Below are 18838 nucleotides of genomic sequence, written 5' to 3'. Positions count from 1 at the left end.
CCGTAGTCCCCCACCGTCTGTGGACTTGGAGCAGTGGGTCCAGTGTCCCACTGGTCAGAATGAGAAATCCAAAAAGGTCACAGGGTCAGGGTTTTCTCCAGGGTCCAATAGAAAAGCTGCAACGTAATCATTAAGAGGTCTTTCTATTGCTGACCCCTCTGCCAATTTGTAGGCCAGTGCTATATTTGTAGTTTTTTTTGGTGTGAACACCAACACATAAAAAGACAAATATCTCAGGAGCTTGAGGGTCCCCTCCAAGGGGATCCCCCTGAAGTCAGGAGATCACTGATCAGCTCCGGGGGACCCAACAGTTTAGGTAAGCGAAAATATATATATATTTACATATATATTTCCCAGGCGGGATTGCTGCTTTAAGCTTTTGGCTGACAAAAGAAATATCAAGTTATCACGTGTGCATTTTTAAGAAATGTGTGTGATAATGACTGCCAAATTAAGTTTATCCAGTGCTATTAGGCCATCTATGCAAGGGGTGACCACCTTCAGTCCACAAGGGACACCAACTGGTCAGGTTTTATGGATATCCCAGCCTCAGCACAAGTGGCTTAATCAGTGGCTCAGTCAGAATGACCTCATAATAACCGAACCACTGATTGAGCCACCTGTGCTGAAGCAGGGATATCCCTAATACTTGGCCTGTTGGTGGCCTTTCAGAACTGGAGTTGCCCACCCCTGGTCTGTGCAATGCAGTGGCTTCGAGCATTGTACGGGTTTGAGCAGGAACAATGTCACACATTGCAACTGTTAAGAGCAGTGCATACGACTGGTGAAATATGAGGCTGTCTTAAGCTACAAGGTGAACTGATCTCCTAGGTTTCATTTATATTGAACAGCGCGCACTCTGACAACCGGTGACTTTTCAAAGTGACGTCTGTCTAATTGAATAAACGAAGGGGTTAGTTGTAATGACAAGGTCCACGAACCGGAGAAACGTGTTCCAAGGGGAGTGCAGACAGTGACAGGTGTGTGCGGGCACCCTGATACACACTCATAAATATTCTAATGCTCATCTTCCCATTCCACGATAATAGCGGGGAAAGCTGAAGGACCCGTTTCTCACAGTAATGACAGGATAAATCACATGCAATAGTGCAGATAGCTGACTTCGGAGGATCCTTCTGATGAAAATTATATAACGCCTCGTTCTCTGGGGGCGGGGGGGGGGGGAATTATGCCTCATGATTGTTGCAAATGATATAATCATGCGAGAAACACAAGGGATTTTTTTTGGGTATCATTGATCAATTCCTAATCAGCCCGGCATTGTAATAGAATATTGTATATGAGACAATACTGCTGATCCCTGTTGTATGTTGATCCTTGATTCTACATTGTGAGTGGAGCCACTTGGTCACAGTACATCTGTATTCTGCATTGGCAGTCTCAAACCTTTGCCACAAACAATCTACTCTATTTATTCTGCTTATTTTTTTTTTCTTTTTTTTTTCTTTCAAGAGCTTTGATGAACGTTGCTCTCATGTTTCCTTTGTGTATTTTTGTAAGGCTGATAGTTTTAACAGCATCACAGAAAAAGTGTAACCATTAGATCCAAGAACTGCCTTTGAAACTCGGTATCCTCAATCAATAAAACATGCTTAGGTACCAAGTAGAAACTGACACGCGGTTTACATGGATTATGGCAAACAGAGACTTATTGTGACATGTTCATATAGAAAATAATAGCAGACTATTTATACCCAAGACCTAGATGTTACTCATTGATCTGTGCAAATCAGAGCACACTGGTAATGGATACCCATGGCCACATTTTAACATCTTCTTAAGTACAAAAAATGTACCATCAGGCATGCGCTTTGTTTCTTAATTTCCGTGACAGCCAAGTGAAAATACTATAGGTATCTCTCTACCTTGGTCAATAAATCCATGGTTCGGTGTCTTTTTCTAATATTCATTTTTTCAGAGACAGATAGGAAGCCATCTATATAAGTCTTGCAAGTGCATTTCTTAGTTATGAGCGGAGAACTACAGTCATGATGGTACCGTTCAAGTTATTTGTAATGCTAAATTCAATCTACACAGGATGAAACTCTTATACCTTCTTGTAACAGATGTGGCCTCTTTCTCACAATCAACCAGAGCAGTTAATATCAATAGACCGTAAGAAAGCATATTTTCATCTTTAACTGTTATCTCTACTCTTACACATTCATGGTAGAAAGAAAGAAAAGTATGCACAGTCCCAAAAATCCCTCTGTATTCAGAAAACGATGGTATCCCTCTGCTGCTCCCACTCTCCCGTGATCAGCGGGGTCAAACCGGAGGAACACATACACAAAAAGGAAGCGCAAAAAAGGAAAAACCATCAGTCAAAATTGAAAAACTTTATAAATTGACTCAATCTATATCTATATTTTTGAAAACATTGTATGTCCCTGTGTCTAGGGGCAATCACATTGGACCTATGGCCTGTCACTCCGCCTCAGGCCAATGAGATGGCTCCCTTGGCCCACCCGCCCCCGCACACCTCTCATTGGCCGGTGTGGTCTAACAGTAGATACACACACATATGTCTCACCCCTCCGGATTGCTCGCCCCCCACGGCTCTCATTGGCCGGTGCACTCTAACCCAGGGGTCCCCAACCCCTGGCCACACTGCTGCTGCTGCTGCCTGAGGTGAGGAATTGCTACTGCTGGAGGGGGGGGGGTGTGTTTGACCCCCCCCAGCTCCGTTTTTGACCCCCCCAGCTCTGTTTTTGACCCCCCCAGCTCCGTTTTTGACCCCCTCCAGCTCCGTTTTTGACCCCCCAGCTCCGTTTTTGACCCCCTCCAGCTCTGTTTTTGACCCCCTCCAGCTCCGTTTTTGACCGCCCCCTCCAGCTCTGTTTTTGACCACCCCCAATGCTCCGTTTTTGACCCCCCCCCAGCTCCGCTTTGGACCTCCCCACCCCCCGACATACACAGGGACAGACACATTGACAAACACAGTGACTGACACACTGACACACACAGAGACAGACACACTGACAACCCCCCCCCCCCCCACAGCTCAATTTTTGACCCCCTCCAGCTCCGTTTTTGACCCCCCCAGCTCCGTTTTTGACCCCCTCCAGCTCCGTTTTTGACCCCTCCAGCTCTGTTTTTGACCCCTCCCCCAGCTCCATTTTTGACCCCTCCCCCAGCTCTGTTTTTGACCCCACCCCCAGCTCTGTTTTTCACCCCTCCCCCGGCTCCGTTTTTGACCCCTCCCCCGGCTCCGTTTTTGACCCCCCCCTCCACACCCCCCGACATACACAGGGACAGACACACTGACAAACACAGTGACAGACACAGGGACAGACACACTGACACACACATAGGGACTGACACACACAGGGACAGAAACAATGACACACACAGGGACACACACACAGTGACGCCCCCCCTTGCCTCCTGCCTCCCCCCCGCCCCTGCCTTCCCCCCCCTCTCCTGCCTCCCCCCCCCTCTCCTGCCTCCCCCCCCCTCTCCTGCCTCCCCCCCCTCTCCTGCCTTCCCCCCCCTCTCCTGCCTTCCCCCCGCCCCTGCCTTCATCTCTGCCCCTGCCTTCCCCCCCCGCCCCTGCCTTTCACCCCCCTCCCGCCCCTGCCTTTCACCCACCTGCCGCCCGTACTCCCGCTACCTCCGGCCTCTGCCTTTCACCCGCTCTCCCTCCTCTGCCTTTCACCCACACGCCCGCCACCCTCCCGCCTTTCACCCATCCGCCGCCCGCACTCCCGCCGCTGCCTTTCAGCCACCCGCCGCCTCACACCCCTGCGCCCCACAGCCGCCGCCCTCACTCAACAGACGCCTGCTGCCTCTCACCCACCTGCCACACTCCACACACACCCGCCGCCTCCCGCCCCTACGCACCGACATCACTGACTAGACGCCGCACCCACTCACCACCCACCCGGCGCCACCCGCCTCACACCCACCTGCCGCACTCACACCCCTACGCACCAACATCACTGACCAGCCGCCGCAAGCACTCACCAGACACCCGCCGCCTCACACCCGCTCACACCCTAGCGGGACTCCCACCCACAGCCAGCACTCCACTACCCACCCGCCACCCGTACTGTACACCCACCCGATGCCTCACACCCGCTCACACCCTAGCAGGACACACACCTCACATTTTTACATCACTTATGTCACCAAAATTCCGGGTGAAAAAAGAGATGTTCCTGCTTACATATGAAAAGGAACACATCCCGTGCGAGCATCCGCATCTGGCTGGGCTGGGCTACCACATTCATGGTAGAGCAATGTCTCCCTATAGTTTATCTTCAGACATCCTTGTGATATGTCTACTCATCACACAAACAAACTCATATAGACTTCTGGGGGAGGGAAATTGCTGATTTGTGGCCTATGTGTTTTGATAGACACTGCAGAATCAGAAAAGTCAGGAAGCTTGGCACAAATGTTCAGTATTTTATGTTCAATCATTTATTCAGGTTTACAAAATAATTGGTTCATACGGACATTCGGTAACTAACTTATATTTGGCTTTTGTATTGTGATCACGATCATTTAAATGTGCCGGAAAGGAATGTAATCAAAGCCGAGCGGGTACTGTGTTTTATCATATTAACTCCTTCATGTCTGAGAGCCTGCAATGCTTTCTCGTGAAGTGCATTGAAGGCAACTGAGAAGTGATGAGGTTAGATCAGGTGTGGGCAAATCCAGTCTTTAAGGGCCATCAGGTCTTCAGGATATCCCTGCTTCAGCATAGGTGGCTCAATCAGATTGAGACACCTGTGCTGAAGCTGGGATATCCTGAAAACCTGACCTGTTGGTAGCTCTGGAGTTGGCCACCTCTGGGTTAGATGGTGCTACAGTATGAACAATTGTTTTTGAACCCAACAGAACAATACTGTGTGGTATTATTACTGCTAAAGTTTCTTATTCTTAACCTTTTTTAAAGAATTGTTATGATTTCTTCTATTTGTTGTAATTAAGATGTGTATCGATTTTGAAAGGGTAATGAAAAAGGGAAAAAATGGCTGGTATATTACATTGTGCCGCATTGTAGTATTCATGAAATCAATACCCTGACACAGATCACCTTCACAACCTAATGAGAAGATAAATAACAAATGGAAAAAGCTCATATCGGCTGTAGGAAAAAAAAAAACCGTTGGAAAGAAAGTGCCATAATGAGACTTAAAGATTAAAATGTGGGTGTGCTCCTATTCAAAATGTTTTGCTTTTTTTTATGATGCAAATACAGCATTTTGATCTGTGATTGCAATGACATTTTTATTTATTGATGTGAAACGTGAGTTCCATTTGTTATTTGTTTTCACTTTTCCAGTTGCTTAGAACAATGTCCGTAGCTTTCTAGAATGGAATACTTGTGAAAGTGTTGAGAAACAATAGAGGTTCTCAACTGTAAAGCGTAGCTGGAGCTTTAATCGGTGATAAACATGAGGGGGACATTTCTGTTTGAAAATGGATTTCAAGAAGAGGACCTTCACTTCAGTGTGTTTCTGTTAGAGCAAGGAACTTTTCATTGCAGAAGGTTGAAAGGCCAGAAGAAAGGGTTGCCAGGTAGATGCCAAGGGGTAGCAACACGCTGCACACATCATCTGGGCCTCCTCCTTCGTCATGGGATTAGTCTCCATGATTTATCCTGTGCATTGAGTACTACAAGACAAATCCCAAAACATTACCAATCAGAGAAAGAGTGCATGCTGTGATTCTTTAAAAGCACCTTTAAAAAAAAATATTATTATATACAGTACAGTACTGCTTAAAAACAGAGATGGTTTTCATCCATACAATTTGCTCTCATATAGGTGCTTTCCAAAGTAGAAAACGGTGTAAGTAATTATTCTCGGATTATTCTCCTTAGGTGTTTTCCAATGTGAAAAAATAAATGGATTTTATGGATGTAAAGATGCTATATATAAACAATGTACAGTAGGGCCCCACTTTACAGTGCTCCGCTTTACAGTGTTCCCATACAGCGTTTCCCATTATTCATAAGGTTCTGCGCTTGTTCCGTTTTTGTGCCGATTTTCAGCATGACGTGCACAGCAGCAAAATATCCGGCTGTCACTAAACAACAGTTTTAGCCCGTGCGCAACTCCTTGTCAGATGCCATTTGTCAGAGAAACTGTCAGTTTACAGCTCTGCATCTCTGTTTTCACAGGGACAATACAGTACAGTAGGGCCCCGCTTTACGGTGATTTCCGCTTTACAGCGGCGGCCGGGAACGGAACCCACCGTATGAGCGGGGCCCTGCTGTATAATCCAACGGTGCATTTTAAAGATCTCAGGACCTATTTCTGTGTTTTCTTATGTCTAGGGAAATGAGTTGACAAAATCGGAAACGATAGAAAGCACGCGCTGCAGCCCGCAATTTATTTTCCGTTTATGAACAGAATATTCCGTCATTGGGGGTGGGCGACTGTCCACGTTTTGGAGAATATATTGTGTATATTATTATAATGAGCTGTTTAGTCCCATGTTTACGAAGCAGTACTATGCCATAAGACCCGTTCACTTGAAAGTACCATAAGGTATCTTCCAGTAAATCTTTAATTTGTGAATCAGGTACAACACCAACCGTTCCATGTTGCAAGAAAAATAACACCTTTGCACATTTCTATTTCCAGGTATTCTGTACAAGGGAAATGGAGAAAATCAGTTTATATCTCAACAACCACCTGTGGTTAGTTGCATTATGGGAAACGGCAGGAGACGGAGTATCTCGTGTCCGAGTTGCAATGGCCAGGCTGACGGTAACAAGCTGCTGGCTCCTGTTGCCTTGGCTTGTGGAATTGACGGTAGTTTGTATGTGGGAGATTTCAACTACATCCGCCGGATATTTCCATCAGGGAATGTAACCAGTGTGCTCGAATTAAGGTAAATGGAATATCGCTGTTGTGTCGGACAGCAATAAACATGTCCGTATGTCACAGACCCATTTTTCATCACTTCAAAACTTTTTGCATGTCTGAGAGAGACGCATCGCATTGTTTAGAATTATGGTATAGAATATTTTATTTGCTTGTGCAGGGTTATTATATTTACTTGTGTTGCTGCATTCATTTGGTAAAAAGAAACAGCGGACAACTTTTAGATTAGAATACATATGCAGGTATTTAGACTCTATTCCATTTAAATGACATTTTGTATATTATGATAATTATGTCTTTACACTTATGCCGCTAACAAATAGCATACTCTGACCTTTGACTGTTCATTATAAGTGGTTTTCTTATCCATAGGATTACATTAGTAGGGATTGGAGGTTGAAGAAATGTTCTCTGTATGGGGGGATTTGCTGTGACAGAGGGGGTCCACTGTACTAGCAAAATGCTTTATTAAAATTGATTAATACAGAGAATGCTGGTATAGTTTACTTAACCCTTCCAGCACCAAATGAGTTGATCAAATGAATCGATATGTTTTCAGTTACCCCAAAAATATCTGTATTTAAGAAATGTTTCAAATGATCAATCCTGGCAATCTGAATTTTATTGTTTGCAACGTGTTTATATTTCCATAGACGGAGAAGGAAACCTTATCTAATCTAATTGCAGACTTCTCTTACAGAATATGTTGCATGCAAATTGAGATGTTTTCCATTTCATTAGGAACTTTCCATTACCACTTCCAATCTGACATTCTTTAACTGTATTTCTCTTATCCTTTCTTTACTTGCTTCCTCCAAGAAATAAAGATTTTAGACATAGGTAAGCATTTACTATACCTTTTAAAGGGGGACTCCTATTTTATTCCTGCTGTATTTCCTGTCTGAAAGTAATCTCTTTCGTGGGAATGTGAACACGGCTCCTTCCTTGAGAAGTGAAGCTATATTGCAGAGTGTACCGTGGTCATTGTATTAAAGAGTCCAACAAATCTTTGTGATTCTTTGTCACATGTCGTGGTTCAGAAGACATGCTCAGAAACAAGTATTACAAATAAACAGCATATTTAATAACCTGTGATCTCCACATATACAGTCTATAGCATAGTGAGTCACGGTGTGGGTCCTGTCTTAGCATGACCTTATGAAGGCCAGACAAAGTATGCTATGTCTGAAGTCCAGTCTGATTGTTGCTGATCTTTGAAACCTTGAGCATAGAGATAGGATAGCTCTCTGAGCATCCCCCAAAAGTTATAGTAATCCAAATAATTTGTGAGTTGCTGGTTTGGTTCCATTAAATCAGTTTAATCTGCGATCTCTGTTGCAAACATAATATTGTTTACAAGGTAAGATTTGTGGTACAGTATTAAACCGTATGTTTTTCCATAACTCACAGCTGAGACATCAACCGGACTAGTGGACCACAAAGCTTCACACTGTGCTGTCTTGTTTCTTGAGATTCTTAGGTCATACTGTAGATACAGTGGTGTCATCACTGAGCTGTCAAAATGGATGTTAGAATGTTCCATTAATCCATAGATCATGGGGTAGCTCGATTTACATTTCGGTGTCACATTTAAAAGAATAGTTCCTCCTACTCTTTTAAAAAAAAAAATTTTTTATTTGTTTCTGCGTAATCTGATCCCAACGCCACTATTTCCAACTCCGGGACTCACAGTTCCTAAGATATGTACCGGTGAGGATATCAGGTTTAAATTTCCCTACACATGGGAAGCTGGAACATCAGTTGTTGCTTCCTATTGAATGACAACTAAATCCCTTTAAAAACAAGTAATGCCGGTAACTTCACCAGTAAGTATTTCAGGAAACAGGGGGGGGGGGGGGGCCCGCAGAGCTGAAAATTGTGCAGTTCTGGAGGATCCTCGGTTCCAGTCCAAAAAATGGAGCTTAGTTACTGTAGATGGCTCCATTAAAACAATAATGGTTTCCTAATTTCTGGTTCAAAGTGAGAAGGCAACCTACCATTTTTGCAACAGGGTATATTCCATGGGTATGGGATGTAAAATGCTGTATCTTAAGACTGCTTTGCGCTGAAATACTTGAATAACAATATGTGTTGGTTTCTCAAATCCTGTAAAGATACAAATACTGCCCACCACTCATGGAGACAGAAACATCTCTTTATCACAATCCTTTTTACACCTACAGTCCGACTCAGGTTGCTTTGCATGTGCCCATAAAACAATTGTTTTGTTTCTATTAAGCCAAGCTGGAAAAATATAATGCTCTGTGCAATAGCTCTAAAGGGAGCCAGATCAGATGCAAAATGTTAGCAACTTAATTACCTTTGCTGCTTATTCATTATGCTTTCTGCTTTTCCTCATTCATCTGCTGGGCTTAGTAGATTTTTGATATGGATCTCTAATTTTTTTCAGTTAATTTCTTAGCACAAGGGCTGCCATGGAGGTCTCGGCAATGAAGACTGTTAAAGGGGATTTGACCTTTTTTTGCATAATGATCGTGCTAGAGTTAAATTTATATTCGGCAGGTGGTTACACAATGTAACAACTCAAAGATCAGTACTGTATATGTTTGGCACCAACAGTTCCATTCATCAAAGGGCATTTTTTGGGGGGGAGGGGGAGAAAGGGGGGTCTGAGATGCATTACGTTAAAAATAAGTCTAATGCATTTCATAAAAATCTATTTCCAGCCCTTACTTAGAAATGCATTTACTATGTTTAATTATAGAGTTATAATTCAGTGGACTAACACTTGCAGGTATCTTTGATTGATAAGACATTCCATTTACTTGGATGATTTAGCAATGCACTGCATCCCTTTTCGGCTTGGGTAATGATGGGTGTTATCAGCCTTATCATTGACGTCACACCTGTTCATAATGTGATTATGAAAGATACAGAGGAGTAAATACTGTACAAACGTTGAAAAAGAAACCTGGAATTTGTGGACAATATCTCTAGTAGCTATGTTTAAGCTTCTCTAATGAAGAAAAACAGACTGTATTAAACAGGGTGTCTATGTTAAAGGTAAAGTCTTCACCAGGACCAAAGTGACCTTCTAGAAGTGACAGAATAGTGCATTCCATTTGAGTTACATATTCTACCATTATCTGCTCCAAGATCTGCTTAATGTTCATCAAGTTTATTGATGTTTGGTGCAGATTGCAAACTAAGGAAGCGTTTACCACCTCAGACCAGGTAGAATTGTTCTGATACCGAAAAATAGAGAAATAAATGACACGCGTGGACACATAATTTAGCACACATTCAATTGATGCATCAAGTAATTCCTCCATAACTCCTAATCACAATGTAATACAATTGGAACATAATTTGAGTGCTAGGTTGATACTTTGATTCTAAAAAGTGCAATATGTAATGGTCTATTTGCATTCATTTTTCCCAAAATTGCTTTGGTACATTTCCCCTTAAGAATTTCTTAGCAACGTTTCAACTTTTTAATGTCTATGTGATAAGTGCACTTTTTGAAGGGTTTGCACTATTATCTAATCTAATAATAACAACCTAATAATAACTAATGAGTTGCTGGTTCCTTGAGTGCAGAAGGGGTTAGGCCATGGTTCAATCCCCTTGTTCTTCAGCTCTTCATCAGGACTTGAAGATTAATGCCATGATGAAGATCCAAAGAGGATTTAGACGTTGGTTTAATGTAATAATAACTATTTAAACTCCTCGATTTAAAATTAAAACATTAATTTTTCACAGAGCACAAATAAATAAAACTGCAACTTTAAGGGTGATGAAGTGTTTATAAGGAAGCTAATTACATGTATGTTGTTTGACCTCTGTCCACAACTGTCCCTCTAACAGACTAAAAACAATTAATTTGACTCAATTTCTAAGTGTAATTGGCATCCTTAAAAAGATTGAATCACCCTTAAAGTGAAAATAGTATTTCTTCATTAATCCTAATTTAGTATCACTTCAACATTAGCAGAATGGCTAATAATGGCATCACGGTTACATCTCACAGACAAGAAGGGGGTGGGATACTGTGCCTGTCGAGATTCTTAGTACAAAAAGGGATGAAATAAATATGCAGTACTATAAACCATGTATCTGGTTACTAGGGAAAGCTTAAAAGTTGTATTTATTTGTTAAAGTAGTGGTCAGACATTTACATTCTCCTCATTAAAAATATCACTGCCTATAGCTCTAGTCACTTAATATCCCGTTTGTTGCCACAGGCTCACAAAAATAAAGGGACTAACAAGTGGTTTATTATTTTTAGGCTTTATAGGGTATAGCAGACATAGAAAGGGAGGGGGAAACCGACACATACACAACGATTGGGCATAAATCTAATGGGATATGCAGAGAATTACCAATATAGAGCTAATCACGAGGCTTGGTATTCTGCAATGGACCATTTATTACAGTATATAATTTCCCAGCCAATGCAAAATGAAAACTGGATATGTGGTACCTGTTTCTTTTTGCTACCCTTATGACGTACCCAGTATGGCATGGGCGCCACTGTACCAGGGGTCCTTGTGCTTTACCGGGTATTTCATGCTATTTTTGTAGGGCTAGATCCGATGTAGCAGTCCATGCGATTGAAAAAGAAGCGGAGGCCCCTCTTTTCACATCACTCTGGGGGCAATTGCAACCATGTGATCACCACCGAAGCGATGACATGGTCGCAGTCCTGGAAGTCCGGTTGCATTCGGGCGCTGTCCGGCATCGGAAAGGTTATTTGCATGAGTTTCTCTTCAGTAGCGTATTTGACACACTTGACATATTACATTAACTGTAGCATTCCTATATTTCCTTTGATCAGAACAACATTTGATTGTTTTCATTTTTGTGACATAATGAAAGTAGCTTCTTTTTTTGGTTGGTATGACAGTGACTAATGAAGGGTGTAGGATTTCAATGCAATTGCGCGTATCAAATAAAATCATAAGAATAACAGCCAACAGCATAACAGCCTGCTCAGCCAAGTACACTTAAATTACGACTATACTCTCAAACACCAAGATACATGTGACATTGGTGTAATGAAGGTATGACAAGTCTTACTCATTTGGAATGTCTCACAAAATCATCGAGCTCATAGAGATTAATGGTGACGTACTCACTGATGTTAGAGTTTTTCCATTAAAATTTTCAAATTTCTTTTGCTTGAGTTATTGGGCCTTGACAGCTGTGGTAATAAGTGATGACAATTTTTATCATCCACGGGTAGTTAAACCATTTGAAAGGTTTTGAAGCTTGAAATATCAGCTTTGTTATCTAATGCTATTTAATTGTTATATGACTCTGACAGGCTGTGCAACAGTTTACAATCAAATGTATTAACAAATCCAATACAGGAATACAAAGTAATTAGAGGGGATGAGATGTAAAAGCAGACATTGTACTTTGTGAAGGAAATCCTTGAGACCTGAAGTAGGGCTGAAGAGGGCACAGAATGTGAAGGATAGGGAAGAACTGTGAAAGGACTGCTGCATTGAATGAGAAGTCCTACAAGGGGTACAATGATAGGAGTAGGTGAAAATGACAAGACAAAGAAATAACATACCTTTATGTTTAATATCTTTTATGAAATTCAAGAAAGAGCTATATGGCAGGGAAGTTAATTAGTAGAAGGTATCACTGCAGGCATTATTGGCGCATTTTAGACTTGGTCTTGGAGATGAATGGGCTATATCATAACGAAAGGGCTTCAGCTCTTTGTAAGCGGAAATATAGAGCCATGTGACACTACTTCAACACGCAGCATGGCATCTAACTTAAGTGCAGATGAGATGCTTCCGTTTCACACACAACTTTAAGCGATTAATGTGACGGGAAATCTTAGCTGTGATTATAATTTTTTTTATTGAAAGATTAGAAATTAGTGAATAATTCCCACGAGTCAGATTTCTTCAAGTAATATGGAAAGTGCATCTACTGTACCAAATATTCATGAGCACAGGATCCCAGTATAAGGTAATAGTAAATGAATTGAGGTCATGGTCTATAATTCCTATTCAAAGACCTAACATGGTAGACCCATCGGATCTTATGGTATACTGGATCTAGCAGCTAATGACAGATCCCAATGTTAAACACTAGAGAAAACCGTATTTAAAATCGTAAGAAACTTCTATAGTAGGAAACAGTTATTACAGCATTTCATTATCTGACAATTGATTTTGTAATTTTTGTATCTGAAGAGCAGGACACACACAGCATCTTGGCCTAGCTGGACTTCCACTTCCAAATGCTTAATTCTGTAGTAATTTAATGCTCAAATGTGCTTGTTTTGCTAATTGTTTTAAATAAAGCCCCATGTTGTTCTTGCCTATTAATGAACAATTTTAATAAGCATTTACAGCATGCAGGCTCATAGCAGGGAATTGAGTGCTCGTGCAAATAATTTTTAATAATGTTGCACTTAAGTATCCCTGCATACCAGGAAATATCAAAGCACTTTGCATCTTTAAGCAGACTCATACCATGATTAGTAACCAAATATAATTGGTATTTTTTTTCTAACTCCATTAGAAGAATAGAATCCTGAACCAGCTGTGTTAAGGTTTTGAACCTATGAACTTTGTTGTTTTGTGAAGGTTCTAAGGGCAGCCATCTTGAATAGTTAAACAATTGCGTGCCTAGTCAACAAAGTAAAGGCGGTTTTTTTTTTCCAGATGCCAGCATTCTTACATTTTGTTGGAACTGGCACAAAAGTACATGTTAAAACTTAAATAAAAAGAAGACCTAAAAAAAAAAAGAAATATGAATTTATATATGAGCATGGTAGCTATGCAGGTGTGAAGCAAAATCATGTCTGGGTTGCTGTTTTTAGGGAATGTGAGTACAGCACACACTACAACACTCAGGTCAGGGGTTTGTGTGCCTGCTACGTTCAATATACAGTATATTAGAAGCGGATGCTTCTCCATATCTTTACTTGTTAATAGTTGGATTGTTGTCTCCTCCCTACACTACGAGGAGCATTTTGTTATGAATTTATGCATTTTTAGAAAATCACATGTTCTGTGTGAGCAGATGTTTAAATCTCGCATAGAGATGCACATTTATTTTAGCTCTGTACTTGTAAACTCATCAGAAATGGAACTAATTGTTCTAGCGCCCTCAGCACAACTATAAATTAGTTTGCCTTTTTTTGTTTTTTTTTAATACTATTTGTAACAATTTGAATCATACATATTTCGAAGATGTTTTTATTATTCAAACTACCGAAGTAGATTGCATTTTCTATATTGAAATGGACTATTTTCTTTTTGCTGAAGAAACTATTAGGTCATTCGAGTCCGAAATTTGGGATTTTGGACCCTGGTGAATTGAGATTTGGGATTTAGGATTTTTCAATCAGGACCAAACCTTGCAATTTTTTCATTCAATAATCAATCTTCATTTGCATTAGTATAGATATAGTTATTGACCCCCTATAAAATAGACATACAATTAAAAGAGCAGTGCCATTTAGTTCAAATGGTTTTTTTGCAAATAATTTAAGCAATGAAATAAATACATAGTCAGCAAGAATGAACCCTCTAGAACATGTGACTGTAACTGGTACATTACTTGAAATACACTGCACCTTTAAATGAAACCTATTTGAAGTGACACACAGTGAAATAAAGCCCTTTACATTTAGTGCAACAAAGCAGACTGCAGGCTGGCTGTGTCTTGCAGACACACAACCTGTTCAGCGTATCCTCCTTAAGTTCATTTGTTTTTGCTTAACTTCTTTCTCCCCTGAATCAATAATGATTCTAATTATTTTCAACACATTTTACCTCCCTCCCCCAATGTGCTGAACTGAGAGCCGGCAGAAATGTTACTATGCTCAATGCAGATAGCTGGGCATCATGTCACTTTCCCTGCATTTCTGTGATTTCACCAATGATTCACCAATTGAACGGACAGACACATGCCACTTGCGTTGCAGAAAAAGGGAAGCGCTAACGTGTTAAAGCAGGTAGGGTAAACCATCGGATACTTAGCCACTCTGTACTATTGCTGTGAGAAGCTGTGGAGGAAAGAAGCTTGTCTACGGTTTTTATTATCTTTCCTCTACATGTCCTTTTTTGTATTAATTTTGTTCCTGTAACTTTCTGGCTAATTATCAGATGGTTTACCCTACCTGCTTTGACACATATTAGCGCTCCCCCTTTTCTGCAATACAGGCATACCCCGCTTTAAGGACACTCACTTTAAGTACACTCGCGAGTAAGTACATATCGCGCAATAGTCAAACGGCAGCTCATGCATGCGCCTGTCAGCACGTCCTGAACAGCAATACCGGCTCCCTACCTGTACCGAAGCTGTGCGCAAGCGGGGAGAGTATAGAGCCTGTTACAAATGCGTTATTTACATCAGTTATGCACGTATATGACGATTGCAGTACAGTACATGCATCGATAAGTGGAAAAAAGGTTATGCTTCACTTTAAGTACATTTTCGCTTTACATACAAGCTCCGGTCCCATTGCGTACGTTAATGCGGGGTATGCCTGTATATTGTTCTCTAGGACAGTCCCTGTGGGGTTGCAGCTGCTTATTATGTAATCTCAGGCATTTTACTGATTTATTGCCTTGTTTGGTGTCACTTGTTCATGTTTTCACGCATTGACATAACATATACATTTATTATTTATATTCATAACCATTACACACTGTTATTAAACACACATTATTTGAAATTGGAGCACCTGTTTGATGGCGCTGTTCACACGCCTCTTACGACCTGTTTCTGAATTGTGCCTGCGCGTGACATGCTTGATCACAGCTGTTCTTCAAAAATAAACTAGATGTATGTAATGTTACAAACTGAAGTTAGGTTTATCTGCATTCACATTAACACAACGTACGTTTCAGTACAAATTGCACACGGGAATGAAATAGCGAGCAAATTCAGTTACACAAACATCAAGACAAATGCTAGCATGAATGTGCTTGCTAACACATTTCTGACATTGGGGTTTACTAAATGAAGGGGCAAGTCGGTGATCGCGTGACGTGAGCGGAAGGGGAGGGTCCTCCTCTTCCATTCATATCGCGTCTACCGCTGCTGCAGAAAATGAGAAAAAAGCAATGACCTATGGTGTAAGTTACAAGGGGCTCTCGGGCGCCGGTCCACGTGACATACGGTGCCCATCAATAGGGCACTCAAGCGGTTGTAAGCTCTCTCTCGAGCAGGGCCCTGGTTACCTTTTGGATCTGTTTGTGCTTATTTGCTCTTATTTGGTATGTTCTATTTCTGTAATAAACATAACTCTGTTTTGGTCTTTGTATTTATCTTTAATTAACAACTACCTGGTATGAGCTGAATAGACAGACTAATTGTTAGTTAAGTGAATGTGCTTTAGAGTATTAAAAACAGACTATCTTGGCTGTGAGCCATATGGCTGTGTCACCCCAAAGAGTCACATAAAGTGTCTGTGGAGTTAATACTGGAGTTAGCATTGGAGTTGAATACTACAAGAAGATTTGGACTCTGCACTTCAAAAACAACTACAACCTTGTAAAAGTGAGAACTTGACTTTCTAAATGCTCTGATAATTTGTAATCTTCCTATCATCCAGTACCTGGTTTAGTCTCTCCTCCTGCATCTCACTATGCCCTCCCTATAGCTTTTTATGTTGAATGTCTCCTCACTCCTTTGTAAACATTTCTGTTCTCTCCAACTTCTCCCCTCCTATCCACATTTCTACATCTCTCCTCCCCTCCACCTATGTCTGTGCCCATACACTGCACCATTATTTACACACCTATAGCCATGGCTGGTCCAACTATCTTTCTGCCCCTCCTGTCACGTAAGTCCCAGTAGCTACAGGCAGTGACAGACTATCCTGTGGGGTTTAACCCCCTCACACAGCCTCCCTGAGTGGCCATAGAGGTGTGTCAAGCGGTCTGTGTTGCGGCCAAACCTGCTGCAGACCCTGTGCCCTCCCCTTTTGCAGCAGGGAGCAGGCGTTCCAAAATTGTAGTGTAGTCAGCTGTCCTTCCACCAGGGAAGAGAGAGGAGCTCAGGCCCTCCTGGGGCTGGGAGAGCAATATCTGTGCATAGCACAAGGCCTCAACCATTAACTGCTGGCCAGCAACATCGAGGGATTTGAGACCCCTACTCTACTGTATGAAACGCTGTTTAACATCTGCAGTGGTTGCTGCAAATAAAGACCTAATTTATATACCCCTGGCTGAGTTGCGGTCTATTAGCCAGAGGTATTGGAGAGAAAAAACTTTCATGGTAGGGACTGCCTGCAGCCTTGCTGTAGCCTGCAGTGGAGGCACTGTATCACCATGGAAAGAACATAAGGATCACCGTAAGCCTGTCCTGGACCCCAGCCCATTGCGGACTCTCGGCTCTCCTGGACCCTCACAGGTATGCACACGCACCAAGACATCAGTAGTAGCAGCAACATGTTTCCAGAGAGGGGGGAAACAGGGCTACAACCCTCTTTCCCAACAACTTCTTTACCCCTCAATAAAAACACCCCCACAAATCCTCTATTCACACCCTCTTTCTACTCCCTGCTACTGTGGATATCTCTCCTATTCCTGAACCCAGACATAAACACACCTGCTCTCACCCACGCCTCCCTGCCATCTCCTCCCATGCAAATGGTGTTAGCCTTCTGATTTAATACTGTCATACCTTAAAACTTGCCCCACAAATCATGCATCCCAATAGCTTGCAGTCATGGCTATTGTCCCACACCCACAGTCACTCCTACCAACCATTGTGGCCAAGCACTGCCATCTACAGCACTTATTCCCTCACCTGCTGTCTCTGTAAGTCTCCCATCATAACACTTAGATTGTAAGCTCTTCGGGGCAGGGATTTCCCTTCCTATTGTCTGATTTTGCTGCACTTATTGTATTATAATTCCCTATACTAATTATTTGTGAAGCGCTGAGTACACTTTTGGCGCTATATAAAGAAAGACATACAATACAACTCAACTCTATTCCCCCATTGTACCGCGCCGTGTAATATGTTGGCGGTTTCACATAAACGATAATAATAATAATAATAAATGCTTTCAGTGCAGTGTTAAACCTTCATAGTTCATGACAATCTGTTATAATCTTAAAAAGATAAGAAGTAAGTAGTTTTGTTTTAATACCTGCAAATATTTCATAATGATTTCATGTAAAAATCGCAGGTATGTGCTAGTGCTAATTAGGAAGTAGCATAACATTACAGCCTTGCAATTGGTGTCGCAAAAACTGTCAATGTGTTCATTTCTTTTCTCTTTTTTTTTTTTTACTTGTAATTTTAAATGTTTTAACGCATATGTAGGAGTACGGTTTTTCTATATACTCATCTAACATATTTGGTCAAAATGGCCCTGTATAGTTTTTATTCTTGTACGTGGACTTCTCTGTTTTGCTACAACACCTTCCTGAGCAGTTGATCTTTTCTCAGGAGCAGGGAACGCTGCTGCTCAGCATGATGTTTAGGGGCCTCTGAGTCACTGATTCTGTGGAATATGGCTGGTAAAGGTCAGACATTAAAAAAGGTATGGTGGGTGACAAAAACTATCCACCATACAGTGTACAGTAAATACAAAATACCACTTCTGCTGCATTTGCATGTCTCAGACAGGTCTGCAACCCTGCCTTACCCCATTATCGCTTAGCATACAGTGCTTTCACTGCAGCCAGGGATTCTGGGTAATGACATGCACATGAGCACAGTGTGTCACTCCTTCTCATCCATTGTAACATGGAGCCCTATAGGCTTATGCCGGCTGTATTGCGCAGCTTTACAGCATAGCCTGGGTTAAAGAAGTGCATAGCCAGTAACCCTACTCTCAGACCGCTGTTTCAACCTTATATCTAATACGGTAGGCATAAGCTTATATGGGTCCATGTTAAATGGACACGAAGTCAAGAGTGACACAATGTGCTCATTTGCATGCCACTACCCATAATCCCTAGCTGCAGTGGAAGCATTGCATGCAAAGTAATAATGGGGAAAGACAGGGTTGCCGACCT

General features: G+C 41.8%; 1 protein-coding gene across 16 annotated transcripts in view; it reads left to right on the top strand.

Annotated features, from left to right (window-relative positions):
* TENM3 (teneurin transmembrane protein 3) overlaps window positions 1–18838 on the top strand; it is an 816371-nt gene that overhangs the window by 754714 nt on the left and 42819 nt on the right. For 13 of the 16 annotated variants that reach the window (XM_075610837.1, XM_075610771.1, XM_075610754.1 and 10 more), the window contains 2 exons: window positions 6621–6870; window positions 7683–7703. In XM_075610837.1, coding sequence (XP_075466952.1) covers window positions 6621–6870; window positions 7683–7703 — 271 coding nt within the window. The remainder of the gene's footprint in view (window positions 1–6620; window positions 6871–7682; window positions 7704–18838) is intronic. The other 3 variants (XM_075610781.1, XM_075610811.1, XM_075610874.1) reach the window with 1 other exon arrangement.

This window comes from Ascaphus truei, chromosome 1 (assembly GCF_040206685.1).
Source record: "Ascaphus truei isolate aAscTru1 chromosome 1, aAscTru1.hap1, whole genome shotgun sequence".
NCBI classification, from domain to species: Eukaryota; Metazoa; Chordata; class Amphibia; order Anura; family Ascaphidae; genus Ascaphus; species Ascaphus truei.
Note: the sequence above shows the minus strand (reverse complement) of the source record. Positions and strands in the feature narration are given on the sequence as shown.